A 17996-nucleotide genomic window follows, 5' to 3' on the forward strand; every position below is an offset into this window, starting at 1 on the left:
TTGTTTCTGGGGGAATGGAGATGCCACACACAGCCTGCAGTTATGAATGGCTCTTATAATATCAAGATGACATCTGTGCTTGGTTTTTTAAGATGCATCATCGCATGTTTATTAAACTATTGCTCCATCATATTTATTTGGCTACAAAACAACTCCCAGCCCATACTTTCAAAAGTGGTTTATTAAAAACTAAGCTTTGAACATTAATACTCAAAAGCACCCCTGAGAATCAATAATAATGCTGCAGATAAAATGAAAGGGAATCAAAGCAGTAAGTCTTGGAGGGGCCGTGGCTGCCTTTCAGCACTCTCTTATATATTCGAGCTGCTGGAGTGGGAAGAGCACCAAGTGACAGTGGTACTGGGGTACAGGGATAGTTGCCCCAAACATCTAACTTCCTAAGATTTGGATGTGATGGTAGGAGAAAAAGGGGGTGTCCTATGGCCACCCAAATCTACTCAAAGGGACAAAAGAGGTCAAGATGAGGGACAGAAGGGGTCAGTAGTTTCTTCAACCAGTGGCCCCTAGCTGACACACTCTATGCTGTCCCCAGGCTCAGCATTATCCAGGACAGATTCTGCCTTGTCCCTGGCACCAGAATGAGCTTTGAGTTGAGTTCTGTCCCTGTGCTTAAAAACAAGACAAACCTCAAATACAAAACTTCATGGCCCCAAAGGACTAGCTGAATCAGTGAGGCTGGAGAACGGCAGTCTTCCCCTGGCAGGACCCAACATGGGCACCCCAGCCGTGAGTGAAGACAGGCCTTTCTAGCCCCAGGGCCTCTGGCACAAAGGTGTCTTCCAGCTTCCTTCTAAATCCACAAGCCTCTCTCCATGGGTGCCCACCTGCACCCCATCCAGGCAACAAGCAGTAACATGTGCCCCTTCCACAGAGGAACAAAACAAACCAGATGATCCAGAGAAGGACCCACAGGATGTGGAGGGGAGTCTAAATAATCCCTGCAGAAGACTCAGGGATATCTGGGAGTTTCCTCCCTACCTAAAATATGTAAAGGCTGACCCTGGGCCAAGGGAGTTCAGGTGACTCTGATGCTACAGGGAAATCACAGGGGACAGTTCACAGCTTAAGAGTGAGGACTTCTTCCAAGGCAAAGTCATCACATGGGGAAGGGGCTCACCTGCTCGGCCCCTCTTTGGGGGAGAGCAAGGCCTGGGGGCCAACACTTACCTGCTGACCTCCTGAACATTGTTGGCACGGGCAGCTTCCATCAGGGCTGCATCTGAAGAGAGAGGGGGCGCTGATCAGATGGCTGGCCAGGACCTTCTCCTCAGGGATGCTTCATCATCCCTCCCCACCTGGGCTCCACTGCTAGCAATCTGACTTCCATACCTTTCTCTAAGGGAGCCCGAACTCTCCACTGCTCCCACCACACAGGGGATGTAGGTAAACTGCTAGCTCCACACCTCACCTGGATAAATACTTAGAATAAAAATGAGCTGCTCTTCATAGCTCTAAAACTCTGTGAAAGTGTATTTTCTATTACTATGGTTGTTATTATTAACCATTCCCTGACCTTGTCTCACTCTTTCCCTATTTCTTAGTTCTGAATCTTGATGTCACAGGTCACAAACCAAAGGGAGGGAAGAGAATGGACAGCGACAGGCAAGGGTGTAGGCCACTCTACAAATGGAGAAAGCCTCAACTAGGAATCATTGAGACCTCGCCCCAACCTATTCACCATCTACTTACCATGTGCCCCTTTCTCTAAAAACCACAGGTTCCCAGACTACAAAGCAGAGACAATAATCTTTACCATGCCAGTCTCACAAAGATGCTGAGACAAAATGATGGTTAAAAAGTCTGTAAACTCTTTGGGGCCAAGTTCAGAGAAGGAAAGCCCAAAGCACAGGAGTCAGAACCTTCGACTCACCAGGCCTAGAAGAACAGCAATGTGCAGCTGGCAGGCTGTTGGCATCACCTTGTGGCCACAAGGAAGAACTGCCAGACTTGGAAAATTTCAAAAGTCAACAGTAAAGGCACAACTCTTTCAAACAGTCCAATACTAAATGCCCCATGGAGCCCTCTGTGCCCAGCCTAGTTCTGAGATAGTGGACTGACTCCTACCCAGCCCTACTTCAGGAGCTCTCTATCCAGTCACAGTCAGCTAGTGAGATGTGGGAGAAACAAGATCCGGGCTCTAGTTCCAGTTCCAACAATTATTGTTTATCCTGAGCCTCAGTTTCCTTATCTGCGTAAGAGATAAGATACCCACCTTATCATACATATGAAAACCATTTCAGACACTGATGCCTTCACCTACCTCCTGGCCTACATCTCAGGGCCAGGTCTTTCCTCCTTACCTTATATGACTGTTCTTCAAACACACACCAAATTATGCTCAGACAGTCTCCAGCTAGAAGGAAAATACCCCTTTCTCAAAGATGGCTCTACCCATTCTCCCCTCGCTCTGCAGATAAAAATAGCTTCTCCAAAGTCCGAGTGAGTAAGAAATGTGCCAATTAAAACCAGGGCCTCCTGGCTTTTGAAGGGTCCAGTTCTACTACACAGTTCTGAGGGATTTAGCTCAAAACCCTGAGTCAGGGGACGAGGTAGCTGGCAAGTCAGAAGGGTTGGAATTGTTCATGATTTGGATTATTATTGAGTTTTCTTGGGGAAATTCACAAGAACTTCTTAGGCAAGTCTCTAGTTACTTTCCTCCAGTTCATCTAAACACACTGGCCTCTGGACATTCCCTGCTTAGCAAACTTCCATGGCTCTCCATAGCATACAGAAGAATCCCAAACCAATCCATATCCCTCCATCTGCTCTCACCTCATTCCAAAAACCTCATCCTCCACCCACTGGCCACTGCTAGCTACTGGCAACCAACTACTGGCGAAAGCCTTTGCATGGAATACAACCCAACTCAAGACACATTTACTAAGTAGCCACTAAGTTCCAGACACTGGTGGGCAAATAACACATAGGTGTTAGAAAAACTTGGTAGTATCAACCTGAAAAAGAAGGTAAAATGCATTCCCTATTCTCAAGGGGCTTACCTTGTCACTCTCTTTTTCTTTCATCCCCCGCCTCATCCTGCAAGCTTTCCTGGCCCTGCTAGCCCTCTGCTCCTCCAACAACACATAACACCACTCAATAGCTCTGTACACTGAACTACCTGCACCATCCCCTTAACTGACTTTCATGTTAAATTAGAACTTACCATATACCTCGCTCAAAACTAGGAACAAGAAGGTATCACCCAAAATGTGACAAGTTACAGAATCGTAGCTGCCTAAGCTAGAAGAGCCCTTAGAGTCTATTTTAATGCCCTTATTTTGTAGAGAGGTCCAATGAGAAGGAGCAAGAGTTCATATTCATGAAGGGAAGAATTAGACCCCAAACAAGATCCCTAGTGTCCTCCCTTCTATTCAAAACACTTCCTTTATAGTTGTCACATCCTACTGAATAAACAAATGTAAGTCCAGGCAGTCCCCAATTTTGCTCCAAGGTCTCAGAGTTTGGAATGAATCTATGGACAACGTGCCTCAGTACCTTTCTTAAGGACAACTGAGAACTAGAGTGGTTGGGCTCAGGCAGGCGAGAAGTCTGGCTCCGCACCCACTCTCCCGGCCCCTGCTTAGCTCCATGAACCCAGCTGAGAGGCCAATCTGGGTCAACCACATTGACAACCCCACTGCTCTTGGTCTCCAGGAATCCAACTTCCTTCTTCTGCCAACTGCCCCACACGGCAAGATTGACTCAAGTCTGAGAACAGGTACAGCAAAACCCTAAAAGACTAATGCCACCACACTCCAGGAGGAGTCAAAATAACACTACTCTAAGTACTGAAAAATCATCCTTCACTATAGGTGTAGTCAGTGAGGCCAGAAAGGAGTAAGGGATCAAACTGGCACTGGAATCAAGTCTCTTCCTTTCTCGGGCCATTGTAGGCAGACAACTTCTTTACAGCAGTTAGTTCTTGCCCTTAAAACTGCTTGTGGCTTTCTGGAGACGTTTTGGAAGACACAATATCAGCGCACAAAAGGACCATGCTGTAATCAGATGTTTAGTCCAATGCCCCCATTGTACAGATAGACAAAGTGATGCCCAAAGAGAGGAGGCTGACCTATGAGGGGAGATTATAGAATTCCGAGTTGGTGAGCTCTCCAATGCAACACCCTGCCCCTGAAATCAGATGATGTCTGGTCTGGGTCCTTCCAAGACTGAAGATATGCAGGTCTAAATCGATAAGTAACTCCACCCTCCAAAGATGCGGATCAGGACACTCCTCCCGCATCTCCCTTCCTTGAACCTGGCCCCATAATCACCTTTGTTGGACGAACTCTTGCTGTAGCAGTGAACCACCAGTGCTGTGGCGAGGGCCCACATGCCCAGCCCGGTCCTGTTAGAGACACCCTTCCAGCTGTCCTGTCCCGGGAGGGTTTCTTCGGGGATAGGTAGGCGTCCACAGGGGGCAGCAGACAGGAGCTGGTTCTCGGTGCATCCTCCCCGGCGCCCCCAGGTGGCTGCCCCTCGACCAAGTGGTAATGCCGAAGATGTTCCGGGGCGCCCCCCGGCGGCCGCTCTCAGCCACTGCGGCTCCCCGCGTCCCCTGGTGGTTACGCTCTGGCCGGAGACACCTCCGTGGCTCTGAAGCGTTGCGGACCTGAGCAGCCGGAGGAGGAGCTGCGGCGCCGGCGCCGTTCTCCTCAACACCAGGAATCCCAGCATCATGACAGCTGCTTCAATAACCCCCTGGTGCCGGCCCCTGTGCTGGCCACGACCAACATGGCTGCCGCGGCACGTTCGAAGACGCCGCGAACGGGGTGGGGCTGCGCACAACCTCACGGGAGTGGTAGTCTGCAAGCCCTAAGATCTTTCCGCAGGCGGAGATCGAATAAACTACATTTCCCAGAAGGCAGCGGGATTGCGTCACAAAGTCGGCTGATTGAGAGGAGCCCGGGGCATGTGGGGAAATGGAGTTCAGAGGGAGGGGCGCGGCGAAAAGAAAAAGGCTACGATGGGGCGTGGCAATTAGAGTTACAAGATTCCAATCTCAGAACTTCTTTCTTAGTTTAGTTGAAACACATGATGCAATTTTTGACCAGTATTACATTAAATAGGGGTCTTCAGCAGATACCTGTTATGAAACTTATTATTAGTTCTTTTATTTCATTTCTCATTTGGGCGACTTTTCAAAAAGATGCCTGGGGAAACGGGCATCCTAAAATAAGGACACCTTTAATTCACTTACCCACTCACACTGCCTTTCGCGTGAAGAGTTGACCTCTGACCCTGATTTCCAACTTGTATCATTTTTAGAGAGTTTTCACATGGGTTGTCTCATCTGATCCTCGTAGTGGCTGCGTGTGGGAAGCTGGGCAAGGACTGTCGTTCCCGGCTACAATTAAGAGAATTTAGGCTCAAAAGTGAAATGATTTGCCAATAAATCACCTAGACTAAAACTCACTTAAGTTATGGTGTTAGCATTTAAATAATAAAATAAAATAAAATAAAATAAAATAAAAAGTCTTCTGACTCCAGGTCCATGCTTCCACAAACACCTGTATCTTATCTCTTCCTTTTTTCCAAACTGAACCCACAGTAGGCAAAGAAGGAAAGTTGTCTTTATGCCAGTTCTATTTCTTCTACGTGTTTTTTAGATCTGCACTTACTTCACATTGTCAGAGATGTCCCTGATCATTCCAGTAAAGACAGCAACCCAACCTGGCCCCATCTTTCCTATCCTATTTAATCACCACCTGACATACTAAATATTTGTTTTTCATTTATTTATTTTCCCAGGACAACATGAACACCATGCTACAGGGACTTTTTTCCCCTTCACTTTTATATCACTAGCACCCAGAATAATGTCTGGAACAAAAGAGGCACTCAATAAATATTTCTTCAGAGAATGGATTGCTTTCACTTTAGCGGAAATGAGCATGAGCGTTGGCTTTCAGGCAGACCTGGATTTTAGTTTTGACTCTTGCATTTACTAGCTATTTGACCTTAGACAATTTCCTTTAACTTTCTGATAGTCCAGATGATTGTTTGTATTAAGTAAGATACTATGTAGAAAACTCCTAACACAGTACCTTGCTCACAGGCGGTCTTGAAGAAATGGCTGCTTTTATTGTATTCTTTGCTCTGGTCTGGCATCATACTCTTATTCTAAACCTCCTCAGGTGGTACTGCTTACTTCCAGGTGGGTTAGTAAGACAGGTGGAAAATAGCTGTTTAATGAATGAATGAATGCTTTTAAAGACTCTTCGTATTTTAATAGATTCCATGATATCCTTCTTGTTAGCCACCCATTCACATTCACAATAGCGGTGTCACCATCCCTGTTTTGGACTACTTCTGCCTTCTGAAGTGCACCTCAGAGTGAGCAGAGTTCAGACTGTCTTGCTGCAGACACAACCCAGCGCTCTTCAGCTTACTTAGTGTGGCATAGTTTTTAAGCACTTACCTATGGATTCCCTCATTTGAGTTTCACAGAAAATGTTCATGAGGGGTACTCAGTCTTTGGTAAGAATACAGAGGTTAACTATCAATGTCTGTGTAGGATGCATTCAGCAAGTATGGAAACACGCGTTAGAATCGGCTGGGACTCAGTGACTTCTGGATGGTCAATAACCAATTCAAGGGGCTGGGGTTATAGGTCAGTGGTAGAGCACTTGCCTAGCAGGTGTGAGGCACTGGGTTCAATTCTCAGCACCACATGAAAATAAATAAACAAATAAATAAATGTATAAAAAACAATCAATTCAAAAACCCTTAAGTTATGGTGTTAGCATTTAAATAAAAAATTAAAAAGTGTCATATCATTTTATTTCAAACTTCAAACAACATTGGAGGTGACAACTAGTGCTAGTATTGTAAAAGACATTCACTCCAAGAAGACTTCCTTTTGGTCTGAGCAGAAAGCAGAGGTTTATGTTAGGTTCCAGTTACTCTACCTCAGGCCTGAGCACCCAGCTCTTAAATTGGAAGGCAGAGAACTCAAGTTTCATTTAGTTTGCAGTTAGGTGATTGGGGTGGGATTCAGGAGGAGGCAGAGAGTGGAGAATCAATGCAGGGACCTACCTCTCAAGTGGGGTGGAAGATCACTCTGTCCCACCCATTCTATGGAAACAACTTTTCCTGAAATATAACCCTCCCCCCCACACACACACAGTTAACACAAAGGAGTGAATAGACTGTTGCTGGGTTTTTCACTGTGGAGAAGGAGGTTATAAATAAGGGAATAGAAAAAGCTAAGATTAACCTTGCAATATTGAATTGGAATCAGAGGTATCCATATAAAACTCATGGTTTTAAAGTATACAGATAGATCAATATAGAAATATAGAAATGTAAATATGTATGGGTTATAATAATAAGTTACCTAGCTTTGTCCTCTGAGAGGATCTAAAACCAACAACATCCTAGAAGCAAACACACCTACACCATATCTAAACATCATTCAGGAACCAATTACCCCTGCAAAAATGGTTATTTTCAGACCTGAAGCAAGGAAAATATGAAATGACACATAAGATGCTCCTGGCTCATTTCAAGACAAATCCATATTGAAGGACATTCTACAAATAACTGATGTAATATTTGTATTAATTTTCTATTGCTACATAAGAAGTCATCATGAATTTATTAACAATTTAATATTTCATAATTCCCATGGGTCTAGAGTCCAACATATTTTAACCAAGTCCCCTCTTCAAGGCCTCACAAGGCTAAAATCAAGGTGTCAGCCAGCTGTATTCACACCTGAAGGCTCATCTAGAGAAAAGTACTTTTTAAAACTCCCTTGGGTTGTTGGTAGATATTGTTTCCTAGCAGCTGTACAATTGAGGTCCCATTCTGTTGATAGGTATAGGCTACTGGGGACCTCTCTCAGCTCCTAGAAGCTATTCTTAGATCTCTGCCATGGGACCACCTCTTGTAGATCAAGTCACACTTGTAAGCAAGCTGTCTGACTTTAGGAGGGGCCAAGTCATTTTTAAGGGTTCACCTGATTAGATCAGGCCCACTCAAATAATCTCCCATATAATAAGTCAAAGTCAAATTAATAGGTGATGTAATCAAAGGAGTGAGATACATCATATTCATAGGTTCTGCTGGCACTCAGGGTGTATACATGGTATATAGACCCAGAAGTGGAAGTGTTAGGAGCAATTTCAGAACTCTCCCTACCACCATATACTTCAAAAGTGTCAAATTCATGAAAGACCCAGAAACTAAGGGGCTGTTACAGACTAGAGATTAAGCAGATATAAAAACTAAATGCTTGTTTTTGGAGCCTTTGTCTAATATAAGACAACTGTAGTTATGTGGGTTTGTTTCTGTGTCTTCTATTCTGTACCGTTGGTCTACAAGTCTATTTTGGTGCCAATACCATGCTGAATTTGTTACTATTGCTCTGTAGTATGGTTTAAGGTCTGGTATAGTGATACCACCTGCTGCACTCTTCTTGCTAAGGATTGCTTTAGCTATTCTGGGTCTCTTATTTTTCCAGATGAATTTCATGGTTGCTTTTTCTATTTCTATGAGGAATGTCTTTGGGATTTTGATTGGAATTGCATTAAATCTGTACAGTGCTTTTGGTAGTATGGTCATTTTGACAATATTAATTCTGCCTATCCAAGAACAAAGTAGATCTTTCCATCTTCTAAGGCCTTCTTTAATTTCTTTCTTTAGCATTCTGTAGTTTTCATTATAGAGGTCTTTCACCTCTTTTTGCTAAGTTGATTCCCAAGTATTCTATTTTTTTAAAGCTATGGTAAATGGGGTAGTTTTACTTGTTTCCTTTTCAGAGGATTTGTCACTGATGTACAGAAATGCCTCTGATTTATGGGTATTGATTTTATATCCTGCTACTTTACTGAATTCATTTACTAGTTCTAGAAGTTTTATGGTAGAATTTTTTGGGTCTTCTAAGTATAGAATCACTTAATCAGCAAATAGTGCTAACTTAGTTCTTCTTTTTCTATCCGTATCCCTTTAATTTCTTTTGTCTGTGTAATTGCTCTGGCCAGTGTTACAAGAACTATGTTAAATAGAAGTGGTGAAAGAGGGCATCCCTGTCATGTTCCAGTTTTTAGAGGGAAGGCCTTCAATTCTTCTCCATTTAGAATGATGTTGGCCTGAGGCTTAGCATAGATAGCTTTTACAATGTTGAGATATGTTCCTCTTATCCCTAGTTTTTCTAGTGTTTTGAACATGAAGGGGTGCTGTATTTTGTCAAATGCTTTTTCTGCATCTATTGAGATGATCATAGGATTCTTTTTTAAAGAAATATTATCTGGTTTTAGGTGGACACAATATCTTTATTTTTATTTATATGTGGTGCCAAGGATTGAACCCAGTGCCTCACACAGCCCAGGCGTGCATTCTTCCACTGAGCCTCCTGGGAACTGAGAAAACGTTGTAAGTTGCTTAATCTGTCTGATTAAGCCTGTTTCTCAGCTTTTTGGGGATTGGCTTAATTAATAATACTAATCATCATCATCATCACAAAACCAGAAATTATCTTTCTCCAACTTTTCCTCCTCTAAATTATTGTCAGGTGTTTTAGTAACAGCAATGAGTGGACTAATACAATGAGGAATATAGGAAAAATGGAGGAAAAACTGACATGTACTAGGATCTACTATTCAATTTATTTGTTGATTCATTCAATAGAATATTTGTTGAACATTTACCATACACATATGAGGTAGCCCATTCTGTGGTTTTCTGGAACCAACTCCTTGAAGGTATGGCCCATGTCTTATTATCCCAAGGACCTTGCACAGTGTCTGGCCCAGAGAAGGCATTGGTATTCTTATTTAATTCTGACAATAATCATGAGGTGGAAATCCCTCCACCCTATTTTTACAGATGGAGAAGCTGAAATCTGAGAGATTAAGTGATTTGTCTATGTCATGCAGCTAGTGAGTGACAGCTCCCAGCTGCCAATCCTTGCCTGTTCCAAAGTCTCTGCTCCCCATTATGGGTGGACATCATTAGGTTCAAAGGTCATTCTATGGCATTAATTCAAATATGAAATTTACTTTTAAAAAACAGGTAAAACACTTAAGTTCTCAAAGATATCTCATACTTGTAAGGCTGGTGTTGGCTAGAGGCCAAACTCCCTCAGGACATTTCAGTGGAAGTCCTTGAGGATGCTTTTTCTAGAAAAATTTTCAGTCAGTTAACAGCAACAAAAGATACAGTTAAAAATATAATATTCCTTCAAATATCCAAAATGACAGATATACTTTGTGTATAACCAGACATGAAAAATTGTGCTCTATATGTGTACTGTGAATTGAAATCCATTCTGCTGTCCTATATAACAATTTAGGATAAATAAGTAAATAAAAAATTTAAAATGACAGATAAATATTCCATTCTCTTAGTCTTCGTGAGTCAAAGATTTTATCTTGTTGTTTTCTTTTTGCAGTGCTGGGCATCAAAACCAGGGCCTCACATGTTAGGCAAGGGCTCTACCACTGAGCCACAGTCCTTAAAGATCTTTTTAAAATTTAACTTTGTGGCGAGGGGCTAGTGGATTGGCTCTGAAGGCATGGAACTGAAGACATTTCTACTGATCCTGCTGTGGATGGCCATGTTCAGTCTTTTGTGGAATAACTGAGATGAACTGATTTATTAATAATAATAGCAGCAAGTTTTATTAAGTATTTGCTATGTTCTGGTCACTGTGCTAAGTAACCTACCTGCATCAGCTGTCTATGTAAATGCTCTTGGGGGTACATATGTTAGATTATCAAATTTATACTTTAAACATGTGAAATTTATTGGATGAAATTAATAATATTTCAATGAAACTGTTTTAAAAACTATGTGATATATCTTACCTCTCACATTGGGAATCATACTGTATATGTGATATTTATGTTTGTGTATGTAAATATTTTATGTGTATAAAATTATTCTGTGACAAGTTTGTGAAGAAAAAGACACTTGTATTGTTGGTGGGAGTATAAATAGATACAACCTCAATGGGAGGCAACTGACCATATCAAAATTCTGGAATTTAAAAAATTCCAGAATATGCTCTACCTGCATATGTGTAAAATGAAGAATGTTGTGACGTGATATATAATTAAAATAATTTCCCTTGGGTGGATAAAAAAAATGGGTTGGGGTATAAGGGAGAGAAATAGGAAGAAAGGAGAGTTTGCTTTCCACTGTATATTTGAAATTTGTACCACACACACATAATTACCTATTAATTCAATCAAACAATCAATCTCTATCTTAATATTCATAATCTCTATTGTTCTATATTAATATTCACTAACTTCTGGCATCAAAGAGAGGAAGCACTTTTAATCTAATGCAGACTGGTATATTATTATTTTTCTTGAGTAGAACACTGACATCTTGTGGACTTTTAAAATAATGCAGCCAAATATCATTGAAATCGGCATTTTCATCATCTCAGGCTACTCCACTTCATTCCTGTCAACAAATAATCAATCAATACCCATCCTGGGCTTCTGTTCAACTTTAAAGCATACAAGCTTTCAATAATATTCAGCCTCATTTATTGAGGACTCCTGGGGCACTCAGTACTAAAACCGCAGTTGTGAACAAGCCATGGAGCTCTGGAGACGTGTACAGCCAACAGGCAATATCAATGCACTACCATCTAGATTGTTCCCTGGGAGTCCACGATAAGATTCAGGGTCAGGGAAGACTTCCAGAGGGATGAGAATCTGAGTTGAGCTCTGCAGGAAGAGCCACAATTGACCAGATAAAAGAGGATGTATTTGCTGGTGTAGGGTTTAGCCCGTGGAGATTGGGGTCACACTGGGTAAAGGGAAGACATGTGCAAATTTGCAGAGGTAAGAGTGCAGTGCTCCCCGCTCCATGTGTGTTTGAGGAACTGAGTGTTCTGTGTGGCTGAGGTAAAAAGAGAAAGGGGCTTACAGCTGAGAAACAGGCTTAATCAGACAGATTAAGCAACTTACAACATTCTCTCAGAAAGTTTGTGGTGCATAAGAATTAGAACCCAGGTCTAAGTGATTTCACTGCTTCCTCTTATTCTCACTGTGAAGATTTTGTTTTGGGTCTTTCCTGGGTCCACATCTACTATTCTCTGCCTCCTGATTGGGCTTGAAGCTGAGCCCTCTGCCCTCCATCCCCCTCTTCTGCCCTTTCACCTTCTTTTCCCCTTCCCTCCTTCCTTCTTTCTTTCCCTTCCCTCCTCTTCCCTTCCCTCCCTCTCTCCCTCCCTTCCTTCCTTCTTCCTCTCTTCCTTCTTTATTGCTTGTTTTCTGAAACCTTGGTACTAAGGAGGAGAGAAGGAAGGCTCTCTGGGTCACAAGGTGATAAATCAGGTTCCAGAAGAAACAGTCCCCCTGACTTTTGGTTCACGTTGGTCATGTTTTTTGGTTTTTTTAAGAGGGAGGGAGGGAGGGAGGGAGAGAGAGAGAGAGAGAGAGAGAGAGAGAGAGAGAGAGAGAGAGAGAGAGAGAATTATTTATATTTTAGTATTTGGCGGACACAACATCTTTGTTTGTATGTGGTGCTGAGGATCGAATCCGGGCCGCATGCATGCCAGATGAGCGCGCTACCACTTGAGCCACATCCCCAGCCCGATGTTGGTCATGTTGATGTATAAAGGTGATAGATGACAACGACTCTTGCAGCAGAGTGTCTCTCTACTTCTTCAGTTTAGTGTGGCCGTGTGGAGTCTGGGGTAGGTATGGCAAGTGAACCCTGGCATTGAAAACTGTATTGCTCAGTGGCAGCCCTCTGTCTGCCCATGTGCCAATGAATGTGTGTGTGCTTACTGAGTGCTTACTAAGATCAAGACTCTCTTTTTGCTGATCATGCCATGTTCCTTGCACTCCAAAACAATCTTATAGGGAAGGTATTATCTTCACTTGACAGGCAAGAAAATTCAAATGTGGAAAGACCAAGTAATTTGGCCAGTGTCACCCAGCTTGTAAATTACAAAATGAGAGCTCTAGTAGTCTGAATCCAAAGCCCAGACTTTTTCTGTGAGGTGGGGGGATTGAACTCAGGGACACTCAACCACTAAGCCACATCCCTATCCCTATTTTCTATTTGATTTAGAGACAGGATCTCACTGAGTTGCTTAGCGCCTCTCTTTTGCTGAGGCTGGCTTTGAACTCTCGATCCTCCCACCTCAGCCTCCTGAGCTGCTGGGATTACAGGTATGCATCACTGCACCTGGCCCAAAGCCCAGACTTCTTTTTTAAAAAAAAATTTTTATAGTTGTAAATGGACAGAATGCCTTTATTTTATTTGTTAATTTTTATGTGGTGCTGAGGATCGAACCAGTGCCTCACACATGCTAGGTAAGCGCTTTGCCACTGAGCTATAGCCCCAGCCCCAAGCCCAGACTTTTAACCACTACAAAATCCCAGCTTGTGGAAAGAAACCAAAGGTTTATATGTAACAGACATTTCTTTGAAGTTTGCCTGAGGTACAGAGGAAGAGAACCACAAGCATCATCAAAACTGAAGAGGCAGTGTAATACATTGCAAATTGGGGCACAAGGGTGCGCTCCCACATAACTGAATCAAAAGCACAAACAAGTGAAAAGAGGGGAGGGAAACTCCAGGCCAGAAGTGTTTCCAGATGCTCCACTTCATAGCTGGCTCTTACTTAAGAGTCCTTGGGATGACCATCCTGCCCCTTCTCCAAGCTTGAAAGGGCTCTGATCTCTCTGATGGACAGGCATGAGGCAAATCCCTTTTTCCTTTGTTCATCAGAGGTATTTGACAACATTCAAATATAACTTCACTAGAAAGATGACTTAAGAACGAAATCTTAAAAAGCAAAGGGGCAGTTAAAATTCTAGAGCACAAATTCTTGATAGTATGGGAGCACTTCTTCCCCGACCTTCCACCTCTGTCTGGACCAGATGATGGAGTAATCTATTTTGCCTCTTGTCACAGGATGGGTTCCCTGGAGGCAGAAGCTGATATGGATTTGGAGGTGCAAGATGGTTATAGGGATCAACACCTGTGAAGAGAAGCAGGATTGGGTAGGGGAAGAAAATGAACTGTGATACAGACCTGGCCAAGGTCTTGGCCAACTCAGAGTCACTCTGGCGTATTGATTGTCGGCATGGTGCTGGGTCACACCGAAATAATGAAGTCTTTGTCCCTGCTATCTATGTCCTCCTGACCCTTCCTAGCTCAATAACTACTAATGTCTGCTTGTACAGACCTTGAAAGGGCTGACAACTATGATCTCTGAGTTTGGGCAGCAAGTCCTTCGTTGAAGGGAGATCTGAGAGCTGAGCACTATATCCCCATGACTACCAAAATGCTTAGCATTGTTCATTCATTGATTGATTATTTAATATGCTATGTGCTAGCTACTGTGTTGGGTGTTGGCAGACAGGAATGGATAGATACAGTACTGAAGTGGAAAGAGATCTTGTCCTTTAGCAGAGTAATCACATAACTATGGTGGAGAGCTGTGCATGCAGAGGGCAGTGAGTGCCAAGAACAGGCTCAGGGCTCTAGCTGGGGAGTCTATACTCCAGGTTCCTCTAAGTTGGACTTTTCAAAATAGTAGTTCCCCTTTCAAAGCTACTCTAAGATTTCATCTCACTTCAGTCAGAATTGCAGTTATCAAGAATACAGACAACAATAAATGTTGGTGAGGATGCACTCATACATTGCTAGTGGGACTGAAAATTGGTGAAACCAATCTGGAAAGCAGTATGGAAATTCCTTAGAAAACTTAAAATGGAACCACCATTTGACCCAGCTATCCCACTCCTTGGTCTATACCCAAAGGACTTAAAATCAGCGTCCTATAGTAATGCAGTAACATCAATGTTCATAGCAGCTAAATTCACAATAGCTAAACTGTGGAAGCAACCTAGATGCCCTCCAATAGATGAATGGATAAAGAAACTATGATATATATATAAACAATGGAATATTACTCAGCATTAAGAGAGAATAAAATATGGCATTTGCAGGTAAATGGATGGAGTTGGAGAATATCATGCTAAGCAAAGTAAGCCAATCCCAAAAAACCAAAGGCTGGATGTTCTCTCTGATAAGTGGATGCTGATCCATAATGTGAGGGGGGCAGCATGGGAAAAAAATGGAGGAACTTTGATTGGGCAAAGGGGAGGGAGGAGAAGAGAAGGTGCATGGAGTCAGGAAAAATGGTGGAATGAGATGGACATCATTACCCTGGGTACATGTATGACTGCACATATGGTGTGACTCTACATCATGTACAACCAACAAATGTAAAGTTGTGCTGCAATTGTGTACAATGAATCAAAATGCATTCTGCTGTCATATATACCTAATTAAAAAAAAAAAAAAAAAAATATATATATATATATATATATATATATATATATATATATATATATTTCTTTTAAAGTAGCTCACATTCTACTCAGTTCTCATTTTCTCCCCAACCCAGTGCGATCTGTGTCCTTCCCTTCCATTCAATTGAAACTGCTCTCTGGGAATCCTTCCCTCCATCTCCATCTGCTGCGTGCATCTTGGTCTCTGAATGTTGTGCTGGGTTCTGTTGTCTCCTTGAGTTGGAAGGTGCTGAGGAGTGGAGGGAGGAAGTTGTCTCTTTCTCTTGAATATTATTCAGCCATACTTAAAGAGGCCAGAAGTCTAAGAGGTCAGAGATAGAGGGAGGAGTTTGGGCAAGGAAGGGAGGGGGGGGGTCTTTGAGCCTTAGAGAACAAGCAGCATTTTAAAAAATGAGCTATCCTCTGGCCTCTAGCAAGATTGCATTTAACATTTCAGCTTCATTCACTTTCAGATGAGCAAACACTTCCTGTCCTGCAGAGGCTTTGTGTTTAACAAAGGAAATAAGTCAAGTAAAGAGACAAGTTTGTAATTCTTGGTGATAAATGTTTGAATGGATACAATATCAAGGTGCTATGGTTGCCCAGAGGAGAAAGCAGCTCCCCAAGAGACCTAGAAGCAAGCTTCCCAGGGGAGGAAACATTTAAGAAGGTGTTAGAGAATGGATAGGAATTGAGAAGTTAGTGGTTTTCAAAATGTGGTCTATAAAGGGTAGAGGCCCCCAAAACTTTGAAGAGAATCTACGAGGTCAAAACTAATTTCCTAATAGTGCTGATATCATTTGGCCCTTTTCACTGGAGATGTGGGGAAAGCTCCTGGAAAATCAGCATGAATCAAGCAGCAGCCCCAACCACACTAGGAGTCACCAAGCGCTTCCCTGCCACTGCTAGCAGTAAAATAAAAGGCCAGTTTTTCTTTAAAATACTTTTAGTGATGTTGTAAAAATTACTAATGACATTAAAACTCAACCTTTTTTTATGGTGCAAATGGGACCTGAGTGAAATCTTTAAAAACTACTATGTTGGGTCAAAAGATTGGCATTTCCAATCAAGGTGAGTGTTAAAAAATTATGACATTTCTGTTATTATTATTATTATTATTAGTTATTATTGTAATATAGTAGATTCTATAGAGAATCTACTGTTCTGGGCTATGAAGAACTCAGGTCGCATAGGGAAGAATGTATGGATTGGAGGTAGGTGAGGCTCAAAGGCAGGCAGGAATTAGAGTGTAAGACCCTCATAAGCAATGTCAAGGAATTTAAAATGTACCTATGGCAGAGCTGATATAGGTGACTGCTTGTTGTGATGGTATAGTGGGTAACAGGGGGATGTTTAGCCCTGGAGATCAGAAAAACAGGCCAGATCTGGGGGTGAGGAAATGTCCTGGAGGAGCTGGGATAAGTGGAGAGAGGACCTGAGAATCTCCTGGGAGTTGGATACAGAAGCAAGAAAGTGATTAATTTGTAGCAGAATCTTTCTTTTGCTGTTGTGGTTTATATAGGAAAGAGTTGGGAATCCAGAAAAAGTTTTGGTGCTGTGGTGTTTGCAAATATCCCCTGTATGGGAAGGTGCTGTGACTGCTTGAGTAGAATAAGGCAGAAGTGGCCCTATGCTAGTGTCCAGGCTCAGCTCTTAAGAGACATGTTGCTTTCACTTCCTGTCTCTGGAAATACTTGCATGTGGAGTGAAGCCACCAGACCATGAGGAAGTCAGAGCAGACCCAAAGAGAAGTTCATGTAAAGAGCAACCAAGGTCCTTGGCCTCCAGCCCTAGCTGAACTCCTAGATGACAGCCAGCCCCAACTTGTAGGGCCAGATGGGCAGTCCATCTTGGAAGTGGATTCTTCAGCCCTGGTCAAACCACCCAGCTAATGTTGTGTGAGCCATTTCCATTAAACACTGCCCAACATGCAGATTCATGAGCAGAATATTATTATTAAGAGCTGGTGACTATCTGTTGTTTGTTGTACAGCAATAGATAAACACACAGCTCTACAATTGGCAGGAAAATGAGGAGATGTGAGAAAATATTTGCAAGAGATAAAACTAACAAAAGGCTTGCAGTGTGTTTTAGTCTGTTCAGGCTGCCATAATCAAATACCACAAACTGGGGCTGGGGATGTGGCTCAAGCGGTAGCACGCTCGCCTGGCATGTGTGCGGCCTGGGTTCGATCCTCAGCACCACATACAAGCAAAGATGTTGTGTCCGCTGATAGCTAAAAAATAAATATTAAAAATTCTCTCCCTCCCTAAAAAAAAAAAAATACCACAAACTGGATGACTTAAAGTACACATCTATTTTCTCAGACTTTTGGAGGTTACAACTCTGTGATCAAGGTGCCAGCAAATTAATTTCCTAAGGAGGACTCTCTTCCTGGCTTGTAGATGATCACCTTCTTATCATATTTTTTAATGACAGTTTCCAGAGAAAGGGAGAGCTCAGGTATCTCTTCTTCACTTTATGGGGACACTAAACTAGAGCCTATGACTTTACATAGCCTTTATTATTTCCTACAGGTCCTACCATAAATACAGTCACATCGCAGGTTAGAGCTTCAACGCAGAACTCACAAATTTACAATTCAGTCCTTAACAATCTAGACTATAAAAATAAATCTGACAAATCAATGTTTTCAGTAGGCAAAAGACTTGAGCAAGTACTCACAAAATAAGAAATCCAAATA

General features: G+C 42.4%; 1 protein-coding gene across 3 annotated transcripts in view; it reads right to left on the bottom strand.

Moving 5' to 3' along the window:
- The window catches only part of Clpb (ClpB family mitochondrial disaggregase), a 141573-nt gene extending 136816 nt beyond the window's left edge, over positions 1-4757 (bottom strand). For all 3 annotated transcript variants that reach the window (XR_003301872.2, XM_026400990.2, XM_077797615.1), the window contains exons 1-2: positions 4293-4757; positions 1189-1240 (exon numbers count right to left, since the gene is read on the bottom strand). Coding sequence is in view for 2 of the 3 variants with exons in the window: in XM_026400990.2 (XP_026256775.2) it covers positions 1189-1240; positions 4293-4698 (458 nt within the window). In the remaining variant the exon portion in view is untranslated. The remainder of the gene's footprint in view (positions 1-1188; positions 1241-4292) is intronic.
- Positions 4758-17996: the final 13239 nt, after the last annotated feature.

The sequence above is a fragment of the Urocitellus parryii genome, chromosome 4 (genome assembly GCF_045843805.1).
Source record: "Urocitellus parryii isolate mUroPar1 chromosome 4, mUroPar1.hap1, whole genome shotgun sequence".
In the NCBI taxonomy this organism is placed as follows: Eukaryota; Metazoa; Chordata; class Mammalia; order Rodentia; family Sciuridae; genus Urocitellus; species Urocitellus parryii.